The sequence below is a fragment of the Giraffa tippelskirchi genome, chromosome 8 (assembly GCF_054371585.1).
Source record: "Giraffa tippelskirchi isolate mGirTip1 chromosome 8, T2T-mGirTip1v1.2.pri, whole genome shotgun sequence".
Lineage (NCBI taxonomy): Eukaryota > Metazoa > Chordata > Mammalia > Artiodactyla > Giraffidae > Giraffa > Giraffa tippelskirchi.
The window spans coordinates 121,187,774-121,213,553 of NC_137282.1; the positions used below are offsets into that span (position 1 = coordinate 121,187,774).

The 25,780-nt window shown below is 37.7% G+C and overlaps 1 protein-coding gene across 1 annotated transcript in view; it reads left to right on the top strand.

Annotated features, from left to right (window-relative positions):
- COL21A1 (collagen type XXI alpha 1 chain) overlaps positions 1-25,780 on the top strand; it is a 201,884-nt gene that overhangs the window by 112,419 nt on the left and 63,685 nt on the right. The window contains exons 15-18 of the mRNA XM_081524368.1: positions 17,031-17,084; positions 17,553-17,604; positions 18,194-18,249; positions 18,373-18,426. Of these exons, the coding sequence (XP_081380494.1) occupies positions 17,031-17,084; positions 17,553-17,604; positions 18,194-18,249; positions 18,373-18,426 (216 nt within the window). The remainder of the gene's footprint in view (positions 1-17,030; positions 17,085-17,552; positions 17,605-18,193; positions 18,250-18,372; positions 18,427-25,780) is intronic.

Genomic DNA, 25,780 nt, shown 5'->3' on the forward strand with positions numbered 1-25,780 from the left:
TATAGGAAATTGTAGCTGCTTAAGTACTGTCTCTGGATGGACCCCCTGGCAGATCTCATGATGAGGGTTCTGCTTTCAAGCTGTTTGATCTTGGCATGTGATTTGATGTCTTTGAATCTTATTTTGTTTGTTGAATCAATGGATATTTCTTTGTAGGTTTATATCACAAAATAAGTGTGATAACATATGAAAAATACTTAGTGTGGTCCCTGGTACAGGATTTTCCTTAAATAAATGTTTGTTGTTTTATTGTTGTGTTCTGTTTACTAAGGAATGAGGTTGTGGTTTGGATGTTGCGTGGGCGTGGCTGGCATGTGTCCTGGGCAGGAAGTGTTAGGGCAAACAGGACAGTTAGTGACCAGAAAAGATCCAGAGAAGATGGAGTAGGTCAGGGAAACTCTGTAATGTCAGGGGAGCCAGGGAAGACAAAGCAACACCAGCAGTTGATAGAATTCTGGAAGAAATGGTACAAAATCTTCTTGCCTCTCAATGGACCTGGGCCTCTGTGAATGTTTTTAGCCACTGGCAATCTCTGCCTATTTTAAATGATGAAGGTGCATCTTAGGAGGTGATGGAGAGCAGGCCAGGCCCACAGGCATGGAGATATTTTGTATTTGTATGCTCTAGGCTATCATGAGAGACCCCCAACTCCTCTACAAGAATGAGGGATCCCACTGGGAAGCTGCAGATATTTGTTCCAAGACCACATGCCGGGTACCTCACTCTATTCTAGTCTACAGAGTCATTACTGTTTCTTTAATGTGTTCACAAGTAGCCTGATTCAGGCATGGGGTGAATGTATCAAAGTATGCATGCATGAATAAATGTATTTAGGAATGGATAAATGAATATATTTATTTAAATATTTTTGTGTTGACTTGGGTTTAAATGGTGGATTTTTATTCATTCACCATAAAAGAATTGGAGTAAAACACCTTATTTAAGAATAAAGAACAGTAATCTACAGGACAAACAGACTCACAGACACAGAGAACAGACTTGCGGTTGCCGGGGGTGGGAGTGGGGATGGGGGTGGGTGGAAGGGTGGGGGAGGGAGAGAGCGGGAGGCTGGGATTAACAAATGCAAGCTCTGCTAATAAGAGAAATAAATAACAAGGTCCTACTGTACAGCACAGGGAACTATATTTAATATCCGCTGATAAACCATAATGGAAAAATATGAAAAAAAAATATATATGCACACACATACATATATGTATATACATATAGCAGCATCAGTTTGCCGTACACCAGAAACTAACACAACACTATAAATCAACTATACTCCAATAAAATAAAAATCGGGGAAAAAAGAACAATAATTCTATTAGTTGCATCTTGAACTACCTGCTCTATCATTTTGAGTTGTTGTATTATCTTTAAAATAGAAGTGAATGACTCTCACAAAGCCATATATTCTAATGAAGAAGACAAAATGAATAAGATGTACGTTTATATCAATTTCTCTGTTTTCAGCCTAGTAGTGATTTTGTTCAGTGTTGTTTTCTGAAGTTCATTGTTTGGGCGTCAACTCTGGTGGACATAACTGTGGGCCTAAAGTCCCTATGCGCTGCCCTTAACTTCCCTCCTGACATCTCATGTGGCTCTGAGAATTTCTTTACTTGAGAGCTACAATAATTTAGTGATTTAAAGGCTTTTCCTTGGTTCTTTCTCCAGAATGTTCAGCAAAGGGAAGGTTGAAAACATACCCTGGGGATGGCCTTGACTTGTGGTCAGTCAGGGCACTTTTTCCAGGCATCACCCATGGCCTTCAGGGGATTGTTCCACATGTACTGTTCTCTATGGGGATATTTTCCCAGAATAATTTCCATGTTGTGGATTTCCACTGAAAACTCCCATGGGAGTTTCCTCTTAAGATAATTAAAATTATATGCACTTTCTTGCTGACTGTAACATTTGTTCCTCACATATCAGGCAAGAGAATGTGTATAGATTTTGTATGGTTTCTTTTTCCCTGAATTTACAAAATTAAGAGGCCATCTTATCCACCAAATGGTCTTCAGTTGATGATTTTGGTCCAAAGCTATTCTTTGGACTCTAAGAAATACTTTAACTATTTCAAAGCACTTCCCAAACCTTAAGGAAGCCTGATATATTTAAATCATGTGGAGAAATATATTTCGTTAAAACACATTAAGCTGAGTTGATTACCTGATGTATATTTGTGGGTTTTTCTAATTGAATATGAAACTTTGTATGGCAAATCCAATTCTGGAGATACAGGAAGTAGTAATAATTTTTTTTAATCTAGCCAGACTTTGTTCAAATTCATCATTTGGTTTTTCTGGGTTTAAGAAAAAATATATCTTAATTCTAACTAAGGTATCTTTATGGAACCAATTATATACATTTTGTTTAGTACCTTCATTAGAGCATCAAACACTTGAATTGTCCTTTCAGGATCTCTTTTCCAGTTGCTCTCAGCATCATATCAGAGCATCATGTGTTGAGCAAGCCTTTCTTAGATGAATAAGCCTCATTATCTGATCTTTGAAAGGCAAAAGCTGGAGTGGTGTTACAGTGATATCTATTACATAATCAAGAAACTCCAATATATATATGTTCAGAATAGTAATAAAGGACCAAGCTGAAAGGGTTGTTAAGGAATAATATTTTAAAATTCAGCATTCCAGTGGCTTTACGTCTAGCAGTGTTCCTGAAGACAACACATTTTTTTAAAAAATTGAAACAAAACCAGTAATGACATAGGAGGGAGAAATAGAACTGGCTTAGGAAGGGGCCGCTTTTTACGTCTTTCTTCTTCTTTTCCTTCTTTCTTAACTGGGGAGAGTGATCTGCCCATGGAGATTTCTGATAGCCCCGTGGCCCAAACGTGGGTGTGTGCCCATGCGTGTTGCCAGGTGGGGGAAGGCTTCATGCAGTGACAAGTTTCAGGCTGTTCCCTGAATTCAGACTGCTTAACCTTCCTAGTCCTGCTTCTTAATCTCTTTAAATCTGTTTTCCCAAATCTAGAAAGTTGGGCTATAAGTATTTCTTCATAGCCTTGTTGTGAAGACTAACTAAGGCCATGTGTATGCTTGACCAGAATTAAACACTGTAAACTAGGGATGATGACCATGATCATCTTGGTGATTTGTAAACTGCCAAAAAAGTTGTAAATCAGTTTATCCATTATTGTTTCTCTTAGTGTTGTATTGCACCTTCAGGAATACCGTAAGTCTTGTTTCACTCCCTTTACCCTCGTTGATATGTGCGGACTTCTATTCTGCCCTCTCTTCTGTTGCCATGGTGAACCGTCACTTCTGTTCTGCCCTCTCTTCTGTTGCCATGGATGAACCGTCCTTGTATAACACCCGGCCCGCATATGTGCTCTAGGTCTTACCCTTTTCCATCACTGTGTTATTCGTTAGTCCTGCTCTTCTGAGTCACAAGCTTTTTCTTTTTAAAAAAAAAATGATTGAAATAAAGTTGATTTACAGTGTTGTGTTGATTTCTTCTTTACAGCAGAATGACTCAGAATGACTGAGCAGAATGATTCAGTTGTGTGTATGTGTGTGTGTATATATACATATTTGTTCTAGGGGCTTCCCAGGTGGCACTAGTGGTAAAGAACCAGCCTGCCAATACAGGAGACATAAGAGAAGTGGGTTCGATCCCTGGGTCGGGAAGATCCCCTGGAGGAGGGCACGGCAACCCATTCCAGTATTCTTGCCTGGAGAATCCCATGGACAGAGGAGCCTGGTGGTCTATAATTCATAGGGTCACAAAGAGTCAGGCCTGACCGAAGCAACCTGGCATGCATGCATATGTTTCACACGATGTGATACATATAAGCTTTCTTTTTCATATTCTTGTCCATCATGGTTTATCTGCAGGATATTCAGTACAGCTGTCTGTGCTATACAGTAGGGCCTTGTTTCTGCATGCTATAAATAACAATTTGCATCCGCTAATCCCAGACTCCCACTCTATCCCTCCCCCGCCCCCTCCCCCTTGGCAGCCACCAGGCTGTTCTCTGTGTCTGTGAGTTTGTTTCTGTTTCATTGATAAGTTCATTTGTGTCACATTTTGGTTTCCACATATAAGTGATATTATATGGTATCTGTCTTTCTCTTTCTGGCTTACTTCACTTGGTGTGATAATCTCTAAGTTCATCCATGTTGCTGCAGATGGCATTATTTCATTCTTCTTTATGGCTGAGTAATATTCCATTATAGATAGATATACCCCATGTTTTCTTTATCCATCCATGTATTGATGGACACTTAGGCTGCTCTTATGTCTTGGTTATTGTATGTAGTACTGCTGTGAACACAGGGGTGTGGACACCTATTCAGATTATAGTCTTGCCAGCTTACATGCCCAGGGGCAGGGTTGCTGGATCACATGGCTAGTTTGTTCTTTCCTCATTAAATTTTCCCAATCACCCAAGGCGTGACCCATCAGAAACGAACCAAACTGAACCCACTACAAAGCCTCCTTCAGCTGTCCCTGTTTCTGTTTCCCATCACAGTGTAAACACTCAAACAGCCTCTTGAGCCCCCACAGTGGGTCGCCAATCCTAACCTTATGTTGCATGGTTAGAACATCAGTTCCCCCTCTCTTTAAATGCCAGGAGTCATTGTTTTCAGGTATCTCTGTTTATCTGCTGTTTATTAGCAGCATTTGACACAACTGTCTATTGCCTTCTTTTTGGAACTGTTCTTCTCTTGGCTTCTGGGACCACATGTCCCTAGGTTTTCTCTTGCCTTCACTGGTTCCCTTTTCATGATTTAGTTGTCGTTCTCTCTCTCTGATCTCTAGATATTGGAGAGTCCCAGTTTCAACCCCGTGCCCTACCTCTCCTCCAATAATAGAGTTTATTATTCTATTATTATTAAATATAAATGAATATGAATATCAATTTCTGTTTCAAATATATATACATATCAGTGATAAGCATATATTGGTATCATTGTATGTTGAGGCTTCCCAGGTGGTGCTAGTGATAAAGAACCCCCTTGCCAATACAGGTAAATGTAAGAGACGTGAGTTTGATCCCTGGGTCGGGAAGATCCCTTGGAGGAGGGCATGGCAACCCACTGTAGTATTCTTGCCTGGAGAATCCCATGGACAGATGGAACCTGGTGGGCTACAGTCCACAGGGTTGCAAAGAGTCAGACATGACTGAAGAGACTTAGCATGCATGCATGCATAACTATATGTTATAAATCATAGAATAAATAATAAAGTATTATGAAATAAATATCTACACATGCTTTTTTCCTAATAAAATATTTTGTTTCATCTGAATCTGGAGAAATCGTGAAGTTGCTATAAGCAAGGATTTTTTAGAAAAACTTTCTCTCCTTTTTATAGAGGAAGTGGTACCACATTTTCCTTCTTTCCTACCTCCTTTCCTTACAAGCTTTTCTTCCAAGGCAGCAGGACCCTCCAGAAATGTTCTCTGGAGTCAGGCTTGGCTGAACATCCCTCCCATCCATCCATGTGGTGCTGACCTGTGTGTTTTGTTTTTCCCTATGTCTGCAGATGCTTTTGCAAAGTCTTGATTGTTTCCTGATCCTTCACCCTCTTTCCTCGTAGGGCACTATAGTGAATTCAGCCTCTCAGTTTATGATGAGGAACCATCCATTCTATGTCCTGCCTCATTTCTTAGCTACTCTACCACTTCTTGTCCTGTTTCCTTTTCATTTCCTTTCATTGGGAAGCTTAAAACTTTTGTTGAATTTTTACAGAATGTTTCATATTTTCTTGATTTCAGACTCTTATTTCTTGTCTTCACTTGAGTGAGCTCTGTGTTATGGTCACTGATAAACTGTGGCAGGGATGCTATAGTAGCAGTGGCCAATGGTGACCCCCAAGCCCAAGGGAATGCCCCTGTTAGAGAGGGAGCATACTAGCAGATTTAAACAGTTACCAGTAAATCATTATGGCCTGAGCCCATGTGACACTTAGTGTCTCCTTTTATCTAAGAGGATAAGAAGCAAAGAAGAGGTATAAGACTTGTACTATCTTGGATGCATGAAGGTGTTACTGTTGTATGTACGTTTTTCTGCTTTATTTTTAGACACATTTGCGTGGATGTTATCCACATGCTTTCTCTATCACATGCCTCTTCACAAAAAGTCCTATAAGGTTAGTAGCATAAGTCATGTTTTGCCTGTTTTACAGTAATTGTGAGCTAGGTGATCCCTATTTTACAGGGTTGAAACTGAGAAATGAGAAACTTGTCATCTGCGTGAATTTACTCAAGAATTGGGGGTTGAAATAAAATGTCTTTAGCTCAGTGTGGCTTTCCTTTCACCCTATTTTTTTTTTTTTTGCTTTGATCAGAATCTTTTTTAACAGTGTGATTATTCCTTTTTCGCTCTATTAGCTGCAGTGTGGAAAGGCCTGATGCCTGTGAGCAGCTGAGAAGAAGGGGAGGGGAGAGGGGGGAGGGGATGAGGAAGGGGAGGGGAGAAGGGGAGGGGAGGAGGGGAGAAGGGGAGGGGAGGAGGGGGAGAAGGGAAGGGGAGGAGGGGGAGAAGGGGAGGGGAGGAGGAGGCTGGAGCGGTGAGTGATGGTTTGCACTGATTGTGCCATGCGAGTGGATTCATAATCTTACTTTTCCATGTGTACCTGTAAGATGTTTCTGCCGTATCTCAGAAATAAATCTTTAAGAAAGAAAAAAAAAAAATCACTGTTGAGAAGGAAGGGGTTGTTCACTTTAGATCTTAGTTCGTCAAACTTTTAAACTGTAAAATCTTTGCAATGAAAAACTTTTGGGCATATAGTCCCATATATATGTATGAATTATACACTATGTTACTGAACAAAGGATTGTATACATTAAAAACACAGAGACACATGGAAATTTTAAAAGAATGAGAGTTTTAAAATATTAGTTTTCATGTTCTCTCACTACTCGAAGAAGTCATTTCAACCTAACTTTGGAGACTGTGACTCTGAATCAACCTGTCAGACTGACAGTCTCATCAAAGGCATGTTCATCAGTCATAAGAGGGCTGGAGGCAACCTGGAGAAAATGGAGCTATCTTAATGACATCTTGGATTCTCTTTGATTCTAATCTCTTGTAAACTAAGTGGAAACAAAGAGTGTGACTCCTCAAAATAATTATTTTACTGGAATTTTCTTGGAGGACTTGAGTATTTACTGTATTTTAGAAAATAAAAATATTTTATATATTCAATAAATTATCATGAATCATCATTAAGTCATCAGCTAGGACAGAGTAGGTTATGCTGCAATGACAGACAAATCCCAAGTGCTGATGCCTTAAAACAAAAGATTTATTGTTCATTAAATTAAACTAAGTTCTTAGCAGACTCAGGTTAACAGAAGTTTCACCCTCTAGATTATAACTAATTATGCTACCAGGTCCCTGGAGAATCAAACAGCTGTTCCTAAGTCACTTCCATTCATTGTTATTTAGCCAGAACAAATTTTGTAAACCACACCAACTTCAAGTGTCAGAAAAGTGTGTTTCCCCCATATGCTTAGAAGTAGAGAGAATATAAATATTGATAAATAATGATCACATCTACTAAGACAAAATAGGAATGCACTGAGAATGGATATTTTTCTCAAGGAGACTGGGGTCTAATAAAGCACATGACCCATACAAAGAACTATTTTAAGAGAGATTATTGGCATTATGTGCCAAAGATGAGAGCTGAATAAAACTCAAGGAGTTTAGTGGAAAGTTGAAAATTCAAAAAGGCTTTGTGAGTGAAACTGTAAATATAAGGTTAATCACAGCTACAGACTTATAGGGGCTGTTCTTTTCCAATTTAAGAAGCCTCTAATTTAGGGATGCTGTGGTTCCTTAGTATGGGTATATTATCAACAAGATTGTAATGAACATCTTTGTATGTATTTCTCAGTAAATTTTTCTGAGTATATCTAGGAAAATATATCTGAGTAAATTTATCTGAGTATATATAGGAAAATTTCTCAGAGGTGGAATTGGTTAGAGAATGAAAGGGTAAAATTCGTAACTAAATACTGCAAACCATACTGCAAATTATCTGTTTACCTTCCAGAAACTGTGTACTCTATCAACAAGTATGCGGAAAATATCTTTTCCCACACTTTTCTCAACACTGATACTCATTAAAATGTATGATTTTAATTACTATGAGTTCAAAATGATACTGGTTTGATTTGTAACTCTTTATTAGTGAGTAAGGTAAAGTACTCTGTCATATGATTTTGGAAATAGTGTTCAGTTCAGTTCAGTTCAGCCACTCAGTCATTTCTGACTCCTTGCAAGCCCATGGACTGCAGCAGGCTAGGCTTCCCTGTCCATCATCAACTCCCAGAGCTTACTCAAACTCATGTACTCATGTCCATTGAGTCAGTGATGCCATCCAACCATCTGATCCTCTGTTGTCCCCTTCTCCTCCTGCTTTCAATCTTTCCCAGCAACAGGGTGTTTTCAAATGAGTTAGTTCTTTGCATCATGTGGCCAAAGTATTGGAGTTTCAGCTTCAGCATCAGTCCTTCCAAAGAATATTCAGGACTGATCTCCTTTAGGAAGGACTGGTTGGATCTCCTTGCAGTCCAAGGGACTCTCAAGGGTCTTCTCCAACACCAAAGTTCAAAAGCATCAACTCTTCGGCACTAGGCTTTCTTTATAGTCCAACTCTCAAGTCCATACATGACTGACGGAAAAACCATAGCTTTGACTATATAGACATTGTCGGCAAAGTATGTCTCTGCTTTTTAATATACTGTCTGGGTTGGTCATAACTTTTTTCCAAGGAGAAAGCATCTTTTAATTTCATGGATGCAGTCACCATCTGCAGTGATTTTGGAGCCCCCAAAAATAAAGTCTGTCACTGTTTCCATTGTTTCCCCCTCTATTTTCCAGGAAGAGATGGGACCAGATGCCATAAACTTAGTTTTCTGAATGTTGAGTTTTAAGCCAACATATTCACTCTCCTCTTTCACTTTCATCAAGAGACTCTTTAGTTTTTCTGCGCTTTCGACCATAAGTGTGATGTCACCTGCCTATCTGAGGTTATTGATATTCCTCACAGCAATCTTGAATCCAGCTTGTGCTTCATCCAGCCCAGCGTTTCTCATGATGTACTCTGCATATAAGTTAAATAAGTAGGGTGACAATATACAGCCTTGACGTACTCCTCTCCCGATTTGGAACCAGTCTGTTGTTCCATGTCCAGTTCTAATTGTTGCTTCTTGACCTGCATACAGATTTCCCAGGAGGCAGGTCAGGTGGTCTGGTACTCCCATCTCTTTAGGAATTTTCCACAGTTTGTTGTGGTCCACACAAGCAAAGGCTTTGGCATAGTCAATAAAGCAGAAGTTTTTCTGGAACTCTCTTGCTTTTCCAGTGATCCAGCTGATGTTGGCAATTTGATCTCTGGTTCCTCTGCCTTTTCTAAAACCAACTTGCACATCTGGAAGTTCACGCTTCAGGTACTGCTGAAGCCTATCTTGGAGAATTTTGAGCATTACTTTGTTAGTGTGTGAGATGAGTGCTATTGTGCAGTAGTTTGAGCATTCTTTGGCATTGCCTTTCTTTGGGATTGAAATGAAAACTGACCTTTTCCAGTCCTGTGGCCACTGCTGAGTTTTCCAAATTTACTGGCATATTGAATGCGGCACTTTCACAGCATCATCTTTTAGGATTTGAAATAGCTCAACTGGAATTCTATCACCTCCACCAGCTTTGTTTATAGTGATGCTTCCTAAGGCCCACTTGACTTCACATTCCAGCATGTCTGGCTCTAGATGAGTGATCACACCATTGTGATTATCTGGGTCATGAAGATCTTTTTTGTATAGTTCTTCTGTGTATTCTTGCTACCTCTTCTTAATATCTTTGCTTCTTTTAGGTCCACACCATTTTTTGTTCTTTTTTTTGTGCCCAGCTTAGCATGAAGTGTTCCCTTGGTATCTCTAATTTTCTTGAAGAGATCTTTCCCATTCTATTGTTTTCCTCTATTTCTTTACATTGATCACTGAGGAAGGCTTTCTTATCCCTCCTTGCTATTCTTTGGAACTCTGCATTCAAACAGGTAGATCTTTCCTTTTCTGCTTTGTCTTTTGCTTCTCTTCTATTCACAACTATTTGTAAGGCCTCCTCAGACAGCCATTTTGCCTTTTGAATTTTTTTCTTGGGGATGATCTTGATTCCTGTCTCATGTACAACGTCACGAACCTCCATCCATAGTTCTTCAGGCACTCTGTCTATCAGATCTAATCCCTTGAATCTATTTGTCACTTCCACTGTGTGCTATGTTGCTTCAGTCGTGTCCGACTCTGTGCGACCCCATAGATGGCAGCTCCCCTGTCCCTGGGATTCTCTAGGCAAGAATGCTGGAGTGGGTTGCCATTTCCTTCTCCAGTGTATGAAATTGAAAAGTGAAAGTGAAGTCGCTCAGTCGTGTCCGACTCTTAGCAACCCCATGGGCTTCAGCCTATCAGGCTCCTCCGTCCATGGGATTTTCCAGGCAAGGGTACTGGAGTGGGGTGCCATTGCCTTCCCCGTTCCAATGTATAATAGTGGAAATAATGTTACGTTTCTGCAATTTGATTTTTATTTATATGCATTTTTTTCCTCTGGGCTGTTCATCTTTTTTAAGAATGATTTTTATATGTCATCAATTGTGTTAAAATAGTTTTCCTGGATTATATTATGTGTTTTAATTTGTTTTTTAGAATTTTAGTCATACAGAAATTTAAAATATGTATATATAATGTATGTGTATATATATATGTATATATGTAAGTTTTACTTCTTTTCTCCTATGTTTGTACCATATAGAAAGATTCAGCATTCTAACATTTTGAATATAATTACTCAAGATTTGATTTTTTGAATTTCTATTATTTTATATTTTAATCTTAAAATTTTTTGGTATTTGGAGTCAAGTTAGATGAGTATTCATATTTTTACCATTTTTTTCTAAAAGAATAGCCAATTGCTGTAACAGTATTTATGAAATTTTACTTTTTTCTCCATTTATTTTAAAAACCATCACCGTTCCTAAATTTCCATTTTCTTTTGGGTCCACTGTTTTTGGCTTTTCACTCTGTTCCACTTATCTGTCTACATCTTCTCCATGGCCAAATTGTTTAATTATTGTCACTTCATAATGTGATTTAATATTGGCAGCCTTAGTACTTCTTCATTACTCTTTATGATCAAACTTTTCCTGGCTATTCTTACATGCTTATTTTTCCAGATAAAATCCCATATCTTTTTTTCAATTTTTTGAGGTTTCTATTTCTATTTTAATAAGGATTCCTTTGAATTTATGGATTAATTTTAGAGGCACTAGTATAACTTCAATACTGAGTTTTCCTATTCAGGATTGTGATTTACCTTTCTTTTTATTTCAATCTTAAAACTCAATGGAATAATATTGTAATTTTATTTTGTATTGGTTCTCAACATTACCTAAGTTTATATGTAGGAATTTTTGTCTCTTTTGGTCCTATTATAAGTGGAACATTTTCTTTAATATATTTTTATATTGGTTATTGTTTATACATATAGAAACTGTTTTGTATGTTAATTTTTAGAACAGCAATTAACTGATTTCTCTTATCAGTTATTTCAAGGTAATAGGTATATTGGCAAATAGGTAATCATAATTAAATATATTTTGTACTCTTCTTTCCAGGTTTTACCTCTTTTATTTTTATATTTTGTCTTAATTCATAGGCTAGTAAAAACTGGCTAGAAAAACATTAAAAGCAGTGGTGATACAGGGTAACTTTGTTTTAAGGTTTTGCACAGTCATAGTCTCTTTTAGTCCAGATTTGTGGTTCTTTTGGTAGAATAATTCTCTCAACAGCAAATATTTATTTGTAATTTTGTATTGTTGACTTGTGATTCCAGACTGTAGCATCATCCACAATTTTATTTTAGTCATGGCCCTTTCTGCATTCATTGATTAGTTATTAATAAGAAGCAGTTTCTTTTTATTAAACCATCATGTCCAGCTTAAGAGAATGTTTTGAAGCAACTTTTACTAATTTAGAGAATTTGAGAATGGTTTTTCATGTTCATGGGGTTTTCAAGGCAAGAATATTGAAGTGGTTTGCCATTCCCTTCTCCAGTGGACCACGTTTTGTCAGAACTCTCCACAATGACCCGTCCGTCTTGGGTGGACCTACACGGCATAGTTCATGGTTTCATTGAGTTAGACAAGGCTGTGGTCCATGTGATCAGATTGGTTAGTTTCCTGTGATTGTGGGTTCAGTCTGTCTGCCCTCTGTTGGAGAAGGATGAGAGGCTATGGAAGCTTCTGCTGGGAGAGACAGACTGAAGGGGAAATTGGGTCTTGTTCTGATGGGTGGGGCCATGCTCAGTAAATCTTTAATCCAATTTTCTGTGGATGGGTGGGGCTGTGTTCCCTCCCTGTTGTTTACACGAGCCAAACTGTGGTGGAGGCAATGAAGATAATGATGACCTCCTTCAAAAGGTCCCATGCATGCACTGCTACACTCAGCACCCTCAAACCTACAGCAGGCTACCACTGACCCATGCCTCCGCTGGAGACTTCTGGACACTCACAGGCAAGTCTGGGTCAGTCTCTTGTGGGGTCATTGCTCCTTTCTCCTGGGTCCTGGAGTGCACAAAGCTAGGCAAAGGCTAACAGAGTTCTGCCAAGCGAATGCACTGGTCATAGCAAACACTCTATTCCAACAACACAAGAGAAGACTCTACACATGGACATCACCAAATGGTCAACACCGAAATCAGATTGATTATATTCTTTGCAGCCAAAGATGGAGAAACTCTATACAGTCAGCAAAAACAAGACTGGGAGCAGACTATGGCTCAAACCATGAACTCCTTATTGCCAAATTCAGACTTAAATTGAAGAAAGTAGGGAAAACCACTAGTCCATTCAGGTATGACCTAGATCAAATCCCTTACAATTATACAGTGGAAGTGACAAATAGATTCAAGGGATTAGATTTGACAGACAGAGTGCCTGAAGAACTATGGACAGGTTTGTGACTTTGTACAGGGGGCAGTGATCAAGACCATCCACAAGGAAAAGAAAAGCAAAATGGCTGTCTGAGGAGGTCTTACAAATAGCTGAGAATAGAAGAGAAGTGAAAGGCAAAGGAGAAAAGGAAAGATCTACCCATTTGAATGCAAAGTTCCAAAGAATAGCAAGGAGAGATAAGAAAGCCTTCCTCAGTGATCAATGTAAAGAAATAGAGGAAAACAATAGAATGGGAAAGACTAGAGAATTCTTCAAGAAAATTAGAGATACCAAGGGATACATTTCATGCAAAGATGGGCTCAATAAAGGACTGAAATGGTATGGACCTAACAGAAGCAGAAGATATTAAGAAGAGGTAGCAAGAATACACAGAAGAACTATACAAAACAGATCTTCATGATGCAGATAATCACAATGGTGTGATCACTCACCTAGAGCCAGACATGCTGGAATGTGAAGTCAAGTGGGCCTTAGGAAGCATCACTACAAACAAAGCTGCTGGAGGTGATGGAATTCCAGTTGTGCTATTTCAAGTCCTAAAAGATGATGCTGTGAAAGTGCTACACTCAATATGCCAGTAAATTTGGAAAACTCAGCAGTGGCCACAGGACTGGAAAAGGTCAGTTTTCATTTCAATCCCAAAGAAAGGCAATGCCAAAGACTGCTCAAACTACCACACAATTGCACTCATCTCACACACTAACAAAGTAATGCTCAAAATTCTCCAAGACAGGTTTCAACAGTACCTGAACCATGAACTTTCAGATGTGCAAGCTGGATTTAGAAAAGGCAGAGGAACCAGAGATCAAATTGCCAACATCAGCTGGATCATTGAAAAAGCAAGAGAGTTCCAGAAAAACATCTATCTCTGCTTTATTAATTATGCCAAAGCCTTTGATTGTGTGGACCACAACAAACTGTGGAAAATTCCTGAAGAGATGGGAGTACCAGACCACCTGACCTGCCTCCTGGGAAATCTGTATGCAGGTCAAGAAGCAACAATTAGAACTGGACATGGAACAACAGACTGATCCCAAATCGGGAGAGGAGTACGTCAAGGCTGTATATTGTCACCCTACTTATTTAACTTATATGCAGAGTACATCATGAGAAATGCTGAGCTGGAGGAAGCACAAGCTGGATTCAAGATTGCTATGAGGAATATCAATAACCTCAGATAGGCAGATGACACCACACTTATGGCCGAAAGCGCAGAAAAACTAAAGAGTCTCTTGATGAAAGTGAAAGAGGAGAGTGAAAATGTTGGCTTAAAACTCAACATTGAGAAAACCAAGTTCATGGCATCTTGTCCCATTACTTCATGCAAATAGAGGGGGAAACAATGGAAACAGTGACAGACTTTATTTTGGGGGCTCCAAAATCACTGCAGATGGTGACTGCATCCATGAAATTAAAAGATGCTTTCTCCTTGGAAAAAAGTTATGACCAACCTAGACAGTATATTAAAAAGCAGAGACATATTTTGCCGACAACGTCTATCTTGTCAAAGCTATGGTTTTTCCAGGAGTCATGTATGGATGTGAGTTGGACTCTAAAGAATGCTGAGCGCCAAAGAATTGATGCCTTTGAACTGTGGTGCTGGAGAAGACTCTTGAGAGTCCCTTGGATTGCAAGGAGATCCAACCAGTCCATCGTAAAGGAAATCAGTCCTGAATATTCATTGGAAGCACTGATGCTGAAGCTGAAACTCCAGTACTTTGGCCACCTGACGTGAAGAACTGACTCATTGGAAAAGACTCTGATGCTGGGAAAGAGAAGGCAGGAGAAGGGGACAACAGAGGATGAGATGGTTGGATGGCATCACTGACTCAATGGACATGAGTTTGAGTAAGCTCCGGAAGTTGGCGATGGACAGGGAGGCCTGGCATGCTGCATTCCATGGGGTCGCAAAGAGTCGCAGACAACTGAGCAAATGAACTGAACTGAACTGGCTGAACTGAGAATGGTTTTTAGGAATGACTTGTTCCTTCCCAGAGGCTGTGTTTGGACTGAACTTCTTTTAAAGGCCTTCTCCAATTTCATTATTTGCCTATTAGAGATGGGGGTGAAAAGGTGTATTCTCCCCATCCCAGTATTTTTAGACTTGGTCTATTCTTTTAGTTGAAACTTGCAAACTGCCTGGTTCTTTTCTGAACTGATCTCTTTTATAGTTACCTTTTCAAGTGTAGCCAATACCAACTGATTCATGATACTGTCATTATGTTTTTTCAGTTCTTTAGCTAAGTTCATTGGATGCATTCTTTGCCTTTACAGTTTATTACAAGCAAAGTTTTATCAAATATTCACTGCATTACATGAATCACTGTATTTCCAACCTCAAAAAATTATTTTTCGTGTCCACTACCTAGCCTCAGAGCCACCGCCATATTTATGTTTTTAATATTATTATTTGGCAGCATCTTTTTGCTAGTAGATAAATTTTTATATTAATCAACTTAGGCTAACCTGTCCTGCAGTAACTGATGACTCAACTGCTCAACGGCCTACACAGCAGTGTTTATTTGTCTTTCACATTACAGAACCATTGTAGGTAGACACTGGCTTCCTTTATCAACTTCTTTGCTACCTGTTACTTTTAAACCTTGGACACTACTTGGCTGAGTGCACTGGGTTTGAGTTGTACTTTCTTGTGTTTTGTATCCCGTAGATATTGCCTTAGTAGTCTCCAAGCATTTCACTGTTTCTCTGCCCTTTCCCTCTTCATTGCTGGATATTAATAGATGCTGTGCCTTTTAATTTTACTTAAAAATCTTGCTTATGCACATGAGGGTAATTTTGTCCAGATTTTATGTTTTCTTGGTTCCAGTGTCAGTTAATTTTCCTGGTCTTCTCACTTTATCTGAGGCTAGTTTATCTTATCTCTAGGAAAATATCACCAGTTTGAAGATGGTGTCTTCTATGAGTAGTCAGAGAATGGAATTCTTAGGTGGGACTAGGTTCATCCTTAAAGGGAGTTCAGTTTGCCCTTCTTTTTGTACTTTTATTAAGTACTGATTACCCAGCTAAATTCCATCTTATCAAGAGTATATCTTTGTCTACATGGCCTTCAACTCTTGTCTCAATTCAGACAGGTGGTTCTCTCACCTTTAACTTTGTGCTGAAAACTGAAAAATGGGGTAGTAAGGTAACCATGTGGTTTGGTGACTTGGAATTTAGGGTGGAAAGAGTTGCCTTTCAAGGGTTCTATGCCTTGAATAGCTGTCAACTCTTTAAAATGGGTGAATAAACAACCTTCATTAAAATTAAGATTTTTAAGAATTACGTCTAGCATAGATAACTGGTCACACCCTCTTTTCTCTCTACCAGACAGCTAAGGAAATCATAAATTTTTTTTGTATGCAGTGTCTTAATTTGCCTAAATAAATGTGAATTAACCTAAATCTTGCTGAGTGAGCCATTGGGCTTCTCTTGGAATTATCTTGACAATTAAGATTTTTGAAGCTAAGACAACAGCACTAAGTCCCACAGAAATAAGTGTTAAAATTATGTCACCAAATATCAAGCTGTTGGGATTTTCTCCATCTCTCCTCTTCTGGAGACCACGTAGGTCCATTCCTCTTCCTCTTCCTCCACAAATAGACACCTACTGTGAACAATTTACTGAGATCAGCAATGGGAGAAAAGTCCTCTATAGAATCCTAGACTTTGATCTCAGGAGCGTCCTCACTGAGTTGGGACCTCAGAGGACTGCTCTCTCAGCAGAGTGTTAGCCCTCAGCTGTTTCCAGTACCTCCTAGGTCTTGCCACGTAAGAGCCTAAGTGATTTTAGAAGAGATGACTGCTCTCTAAGGGTGGGGTAAGGACTGCTGATGAGATTCCCCTGGCCTCTCATATTCCCCTTCTCTGATCATAAATGAAACTCTGCTAAAAGAGGATTAGTCTTTTATAGAGACTGGGTTTTAGTGTAGATGTATATTTAACTGTTTGCAGATTTGTTTCCAATAGATTTTGTCAAGAATGAGGTGGAAGAGTATATGTTGATATTTTTAGGCTGAAATGTGTTTTCTTTAATCAATTTGTTTTATTTTCAGGGTGACCGTGGACTTCCTGGTTTTCCTGGGCTTCATGGAATACCAGGATCAAAGGTTGAAGAAAATCTGTTCTTTATAAAATTAAACAATGTTGCATTTTACTTCAAATTGAAAGTACTCTATGTTATAAATGTGCTATCAATAAATGCTCATATATTAAATGACTAGGTTAAGATTAATATATAGTTTACATAAAGCTTTTACAAATTTCCTTTAAAATTTTCAGCCATAAATCTTATAGTATTTAACAATTGATGAGTGACTTTGATTATACAGAAATTCTCTTAACCTTTATCATATAAAACCCTGTTAGAGTAACAAATGCCCTCACTTTTCCTTGCTTTTGCTTTATAAAGCCTTGGATATAAGACTTTTGTAAATAAACTTTAAATAATTTTATTTCTATTTTATTTTGATGTTAGCATATTAAACTCTGTTGTGTATAATTGGTGTTTTTCTTTAATCTATAAGAGAAATACTAAATACTTCTCTAAAACTCAGGATTTATATTTTCTCTTTTAGGGTGAAATGGGCCCCAAAGGAGATAAAGGATCACCTGGATTTTATGGCAAAAAGGAAAGTTTAGATCCCAAAACAGAGTATCATATTGAACTTTCAATATAATAGAAATAGAAAATTGGAATTTCAGTCCCAGTCCACTGTTCTGACAATTAACTTTTTTCACCTTTCTCTGTAGGGTTTATTCAGAACAACGAAATAATGGAAAAATGACTATTGATTGTTATGCTTGATTTTCTATAAGAATACTTTGTGTTATTGACCCTTCTGAACTTTCAAAATATTTATAGAGAGAGATTACTTGGAAGTAGTAGCTGTTTAACACTGTGTCCATGGAGAATCTTATTTTTTCTCATTGAAGGGAAATTATGTTCTCTCTATATTTAAGATACACATTTCTTTTGAATTCTGCCTGGATGTGGTTTCTGCATTTAGATGCTTTTAATAATTCTGCAATCATCTTATTCTCAATGTCATATTGAGTCCTGGTGAAATAATGCTTTGCCAAAAGCTGCAGGGCCAACACAAGCTGTGGTTCCATGAATTCTATTAGTCCATGAGGAAATTATCTTTCTTTCCTATTTAAGTTTGAGATGGAATTTCAAAACCTTCTTGTAAGGATTGTTTTTGTTTGCTTTTAAAACAGGGTGCAAAAGGTGAAAAGGGGAATGCTGGTTTTCCTGGCCTTCCTGGACGTGCTGTGAGTTTGACAGAAAATTTTCTTAAGTATTTTACATAAAATAAAATTTATCCTGTACTATCTTCTTTTAAAAAAGAAACATTAGTGGAAAAATATGTTAAAATACTTGTACTTATTTTTCAGGGAGAACCAGGAAGACATGGAAAAGATGGATTAATGGGTAGCCCTGGTTACAAGGTATTTACCCAAAAAAAAGATTTCTGTAACTAGTGAGTGAATATGAGAAAAATGTACAGATACTAGACTTTTGTTTACATATGACATTGGTATAAAATGAATGAACTAAAAGTTGTAATTTAAAGATCATAATCAACTTATTTTGAACGTATCATGAATTCTTATGTGTTGGAAATAAAATCCCAGGATATTAGAAGCTTCTTCAATGAGCCATTCAGATAGGTTTGTTTAGTGGATCTGAGCCACAGGTACTTAGCTGTGTCTCCCAAGGGATTTGACTTTTTTTTTTCAGAGAGTACGGGAATGAATCCTCAACCCTAACAATTTTAATCTTAACCCTGACAACTTGTGTGATATGAATATTGGAGAATTAGGGTAAGAAGAACAGGGAAGTGTCAATCATTCATCAATCCTGAAAAAACTCAAAGGCACATGCTCCTGTGATGGTGGGTGAACACCGTGTTATTCTTACATAAAGAAGTTTTTCTGGGTCAATTATCAAACAGAAGCAGTCTTTCTATAGTGTGACCTATTCAATAAAAGGACATCAGGGACGTATGTGTATTCAAGTCAGTATATCTGGAATAAGCCAACAGTCCACTTCATTATCCTGCTGTGTGTGTATTTGTTCGTTTATTTGTTTTGATCCCTAGGAGAGAATTTGTATAAATCTGTCAGCCAGCAAGACCACTTGGTCAAGCACTGGATTAAAGATGTCATCATGTTTCCTAATGGTCACAACTTGGACGGCCACACTTGCTCAAAAATTCAGTTCAGATTTCCTTGATCTATAGGTGTTTGCTTTTCCTTTGAAAACATTGTCCATTTTGTCACTTAAAGGTTATGGAAGTTCTCCAAATGTCAAGTGAGTCCTTAAAGATTACAGACAGTGCTTCCTGAACGTACAGTATGGGGCCCTGCTTTCAAGAGTCCAGTCATGTATTATTAATTATATTTGACTAGTTTTGTGTTTTATTTCCTATTTGTTTGTTGATTAAACAAGTATTTATTTATACATCATAGGTGCTGGACATATAGAAGAGAACAAAACTCTCATGGGTTTTATAATCTAGTCTTTTGATGTTTTTAAAGAACACAGATTCTTATATAGATAGAGCTTGGAGAGTTGGCACATAAGTATATACAGTGTTCCATCACCACAGTTGATGGTGTAAACATATCTGTCCCCTCAAAACATTTCCTTCCTCCCCCCTTATTATTGTTTATTACTTTTTGTAATATGAGCACAATGTAAGATCTATCCTCATAGCAAATTTTAAAGTTTACAAAGCAGTATTGTTATCTATAGGCACTAAGCTGTATTGTACAGTAGATTTCTAGGACTTATTCATTTTGCATAATTGAATCTTTGTATCCTTTGACCAATACTTCCCTGCTTCCCTGTCTCCAGCCCCTGACAAAAATCATTCTATTCTCTGCTTCCATGAATCTGACCATTTTAGGTTCCTCATGAGAGTGGGACCATGTAATGCTTATCATTTTGGATATGGCTTATTTCACTTATTTCACTAGCGTGTGTCCTCCAGCTTCGTCCATGTTGTTGAAAATGGAAAGATTTCTTTCTTTTTTGAGGTTGAAAAATATCCCTCTATATGTGTGTGTATATATCTATCTATCTCACATCTTTAAAGTCATTCTTCTGTCGATGGACATTAAGTTTCTTGCGTGTCTTGGCTATTGTGAATAATGCTGCAATTAACACAGTAGTTTGGATATCTCTTTAAAGTTTTCATTCTTTTTGTTATATATGCAGAAGTGATATTGCTGGATAATATAGTTTTATTCTTAATTTTTTGAGGAATCTCCTTGCTGTTTTCTATAGTGGATGTACCAATTTACATCTCTATAATAGGGTAGAAGGGTTCCAGTTTTTCTAAATTCTTGCCAACGCTTTTGTATATATATATATAAAATAACCCCAACTGATAAGAGGTGATATCTCATTGTAGTTTTGATTTGCATTTCCTTGATAATTAGTGATGCTGAGACCTTTTCATTTACTTGTTGGTCATTTGTGTGTCTTCTTGGAGAAGTGATTACTCAGTTCCTTTGCCTATTTGTAAATGGGTCATTGACTTTTTTTTTCTACTGAGTTGTAGGAGTTCCTTATATATTTTTTATATTAACTCTTTATCAGATATATGACTTACAAATATTTTCTTGCATTCCATAGTATGCCCTTTCTTTTCATCTTGTTGATGATTTCCTTTGCTGTGCAGAAGCTTTTCAGTTTGATAAAATCCCAGTTGTCTACTTTTGCTTTTGTCATCTGTGCTTTTGGTTATATGAATACTAGGATTGTTTTTGTTATTTATATAGAAAAATGCCATTAGGATTTTGGTATGGATTGCATTGAATATATAGATCTTTTGGGGATTGTATAAACATTTTAACAATATAAAGTGTTCCAATCCATGAGCTAGGAATGTCTTTTCATTTATTAACTAATGTCTTTGATTTCTTTCATCAATATTTTACAGTTTTCAGCATTCAAGTCTTTCACCTCTTTGGCTTAGTTTATTCCTAAGCATTTTATGGTTTTTGATGCAATTTTAGGATTATTTTCTTAATTTCCTTTGTAGATAGTTCATTGTTATTGTATAACATGCACTGATTTCTATATGTTGATTTTGTACTCTGCAATTTTACTGCATTTGTTAGTTTTAATGGTATTTTTATGTAGTCTTTAGTGTTTTCCTTATGCAAGATCATATTGTCTACAGAGAGTTTTACTTTTTCCTTTCTAGTTTAGATATTTTTAATTTCTTTTTCTTGTGTTACTGCTCTGACTAGTACTCTCGGTACTATATTAAATAGAAGTGGTGGATGTGGGCATCCTTGCCTTGTTCTTGATCTTAGAGGAAAAATCTTCACCTCTTTACCATTGAATATGATATTAGCTGTGGGCTTTACATACATCTATGGTCTTCATTGTGTTGAGGTAAGTTTCTTGTATACCTAATTTGTTGAGAATGTTTGTCATGAAATGGTGTTGAATTTCATCAAATGCTTTTTCTGCATTTATTGAGATAATTGTGTGATTTTTATCTTCATTCTATCAATGTGGTATATCAATACTGAATCGTCTTTGCATTCCAGGGATAAATCCCACTTAATCATGATGTATGATCCTTCTGATACACTGTTGAATTCAGTATGCTAATATTTGTTGATACTTTTTGTATGCATGATCATGAAGGATATTGGCCTGTAGTTTTCTTTTCTTGTAGTGTTTTCTTGGGCTTTATTTGATACCGGCCTAATAAAATAAGTTTGGAAGTGTTATGTCTTCTTTTCTTGGAAGACTGTAAGGTGGATTGGTATTAATTCTTCTTCAAGTATTTGGTAGAATTTGCCTGTGAAGTCATCTGGTACTGGGACTTTCTTTATTGGAAAGCTTTTGATTGCTTATATAGTCTTCTTTATTTGTCATTGGTCTATTCAGGCTTTCTATTTATTCAGTCTTGGTAGATTGTAGGAATATATCTTTTTTTCTAGTTTGTCCATATAATTATTCATAAGAGTTTGACCCTTTAAAAACTTTCCTTTGCATCAATTTTAACTTTTCCCTTTTTATTTCTGATTATGAGTCTTGGCTATTATTATTTTTTCTTAATTAGCTTCATAATGATTTATTCTTTTTCTTTTTTCAAAAAATCCCAACTCTAGCTTTGTCTTTTTTAATTACAATTGTTTTCCTATTCTCTGCTTCATTTATTTTTCTTCTAATTAATTATTTCCTTCCTTCTGCTAGGCTTGCCAGATAGCTAAATTGGTAAAGAATCCGCCTGCAATGCAGGAGATCCTGGTTCAATTCCTGGGTTGGGAAGATCCCCTGGAGAAGGGAACAGACGCCACTCCAGTGTTCTGGCCTGGAGAATTCCGTGGACTGTATAGTCCATGGGGTCACAAAGAGTCGGACACGATGGAGCGACTTTCACTTTCACCTTCCCTTTCCTTCTGCTAACTTGGGCTAAGTTTGTTCTTCTTTTTCTGCTTCCTCGCCCTTTCTGATATTAATCTAGGTGATACATTCACATGTATATACGCACAATTGTAAACCTCAGTTCACTCTTTTTAATAGCTTATTGATAAATAAGTCACATATCATACATTTACTCATTTGATGTATAAAATTCAATGGTTTCTAGTATATCTACAAAGTTACTCAATCAACGCTACAGTTTAATTTTAGAACATTTTCATCACCTCAAAAAGAAACCCTTTATCCACTGGCAATCACTCCGACTCTACACATGGACATCACCATCTGGTGGTGTACTGACATCACCATAGTCAGTACTGAAATCAGATTGATTATATTCTTTGCAGTTGAAGATGGAGAAGCTCTCCATACAGTCAGCAAAAATAAGACCTGGAGCTGACTGTGGCTCAGCTCATCAGCTCCCAATTGCCAATTCAGGCTCAAATTGAAGAAAATAGGGAAAACCACTAAGCCACTCAGGTATGACCTAAATCAAATCCCTTAAGATTATACAGTGGAGGTAACAAATAGATTCAAGGGACTAGACCTGTTAGACAGAGTGCCTGAAGAATTATGGATGGAGGTTCATAACATTGTACAGGAGGTGGTGATCAAAATCATCTCTAAGAAAAAGAAATGCAAGAAGGCAGAGTGGTTGTCTGAGAAGGCTTTACAAATAGCTGAGAAAAGAAGAGAAGTGAAAGGCAAAGGAGAAAGGGAAAGATATACTTAACTGAATACAGAGTTCTAGAGAATAGCAAGTTTTAGTAGAGGTGAGAAAGCCTTCTCAAGGGAACAATGCAATGAAAGAAGAAAAAAATAGAATAAGAAAGACTAGAGATCTTTTTAAGAAACTTGGAGATACCAAGGGAACATTTCATGCAAAGATGGGCACAATAAAGGACGGAAATGGTATGGACCTAACAGAAGCAGAAGATATTAAGAAGAGGTGGCAAGAATACACAGAAGAATTGTACAAAAAAGCTCTTAGTGACTCAGATAACTATGATGGTGTGGTCACTCATCTAGAGCCAGATATCCTGGACTGTGCAGGCAAGCCTTAGGAAGCATTACTACAAACAAAGCTAACAGAGGTGATGGAATTCCAATTGAGCTATTTAAAATCCTAAAAGATGATGCTGTTAATGTGCTGCGCTCATTATGCCAGCAAATTTGGAAAACTCGGCAGTGGCCACCCTGCTCCAGTATTCTTGCCTGGGAAATCCAATGGACAGAGAAGCCTGGTGGGCTACAGGCCCTAGGGTCACAAAGAGTCAGACATGACTGAGCGACTAACACTTTCACAACAGTTGCCACAGGACTGGAAAGGGTCAGTTTTCACTCCAATCCCAAATAAAGGCAATGCCAAGCAATGTTCAAATCACTGTACAGTTGCACTCATGTCACATGCCAGCAAGATTATGCTCAAAATCCTTCAAGCTAGGCTTTAACAGTACGTGAACGGAGAACTTGCAGATGTACAAGCTGCATGTAGAAAAGGCAGAGGAACCAGAGATCAAATTGCCAACGTATACTGAATCATCGAAAAAGCAAGGGAATTCCAGAAAAACATCTACTTCTGCTTCATTGACTACATAAAGACTTTGACTGTGTGGATCACAACAAACTGTGGAATATTCTTAATGAGATGGGAATACCAGAGAACATTACCTGCCTTTTGAGAGAAACCTGTGTGCAGGACAAGAAGCAACAGTTAGAACCTGACATGGAACAATGGTTCAAAATTAGGAAAGGAGTATATCAAGGCTGTATATTGTCACCCTGATTACTTAACTTACATGCAGAGTACATCATGCGGAATGCAGAAGTGGATGAATCACAAGCTGGAATCAAGATTTCTGGTAAAAATATCAATAACCTCAGCTAAGCAGATGATACCGCTTTAATGGCAGAAAGTGAAGAGGAACTAAAGAACCTCTTGATGAAGGTGAAAGAGGAGAGTGAAAAAGCTGGCTTAAAACTCAACATTAAAAAAATGAAGATCATGGCCTCCAGTCCTATCACTTCATGGCAAGCAGATGGGGAAAATGTGGAAACAGTGTCAGATTTCATTTTGGGGGCTCCAAAATCAACTTGGATGCTGAATGCAGCCACGAAATTAAAAGATGCTTGCTCCTTGTAAGAAAAGCTTTGACAGACCTAGACAATGTATTAAAAAGCAGAGACATTACTTTACCAACTAAGTTCCTAGAGTCAAAGCTATGGTTTTTCCAGTAGTCATGTAAGGATGTGAGAGTTGGACCAGAAAGAAGGCTGGGCATGGAAGAATTGATGCTTTTGAACTGTGATGCTGGAGAAGACTCTTGTGAGTCCCTTCAACATAAGAAGAACAAACCAGTCAGTCCTAAAGGAAATCAACCCCGAATATTCATTGGAAGGACTGGTGCTAAAGCTGAAGCTCCAATACTTTGGCCACCTGATGTGAAGATCCAATTCATTGGAAAAGACCCTGATGCTGGCAATGATTGAGGGCAAGAGGAGAAGAAGGTGACAGAGGATGAGCTGGTTGGATGGCATCACTGACTCAATAGGCATGAGTTTGAGCAAGCTCCAGGAGATGGTGAAGGACAGAGAGGCCTGTCGTGCTGCAGTCCATGGGGTCGCAGAGAGGCAGACATGACTTAGTGACTGAACAACAACAGCAACATACTCAACCTCTTACTTACTTCCTTTCCATGTGAATTTGCCCATTATGGACACTTCATATAAATTGAATCAGATGAATCACGTGGTCTTTTGTGGTTCATCTCTTGGCCTATCCTAACATTTGTGAGGTTCTTTGATGTTTTGCCCTGTATTAGTACTTTATTCCTTTTCATTGCTGATAATATTTCATTGTTTGAATATATAGATATTATTCATTTATCAGTTCATAGACATTTGAATTGTTTATAATTTTGGGCTCTTACAAATACTACTTTATGAACATTTGTGTACAGGTTTTTGCATGGACACGTGTTTCCATTTCCCTATATTTCTGATAGTGAAATATCTGGAGAATATAATTATGTTTAACATTTTTAATTTAGTTCACTCTTGATATTTACTTTCTTGCTAGGTCCATGCTACCCTTCATATTTAACTTTGGTTATGTCCTGAATTTTCTAATTAGTGTGGATCTTCTCATGTAGTTAGGTTAATTTCTTCTTGTCTGTTTGCAGTTTTTTCCTGGAGTCATTCATGATTTTTTAAAAGTCTGTTTAATTAAAAAAGATAGACTTTATTTCTTAAAGAAGTTTTAGGCTCATAGCAAAACTGATCAGAAAGTACTAAATGTTTCCATATACCTCCTGTCCCCTCCTCCTATAGATTTCCCCAGAATTGACT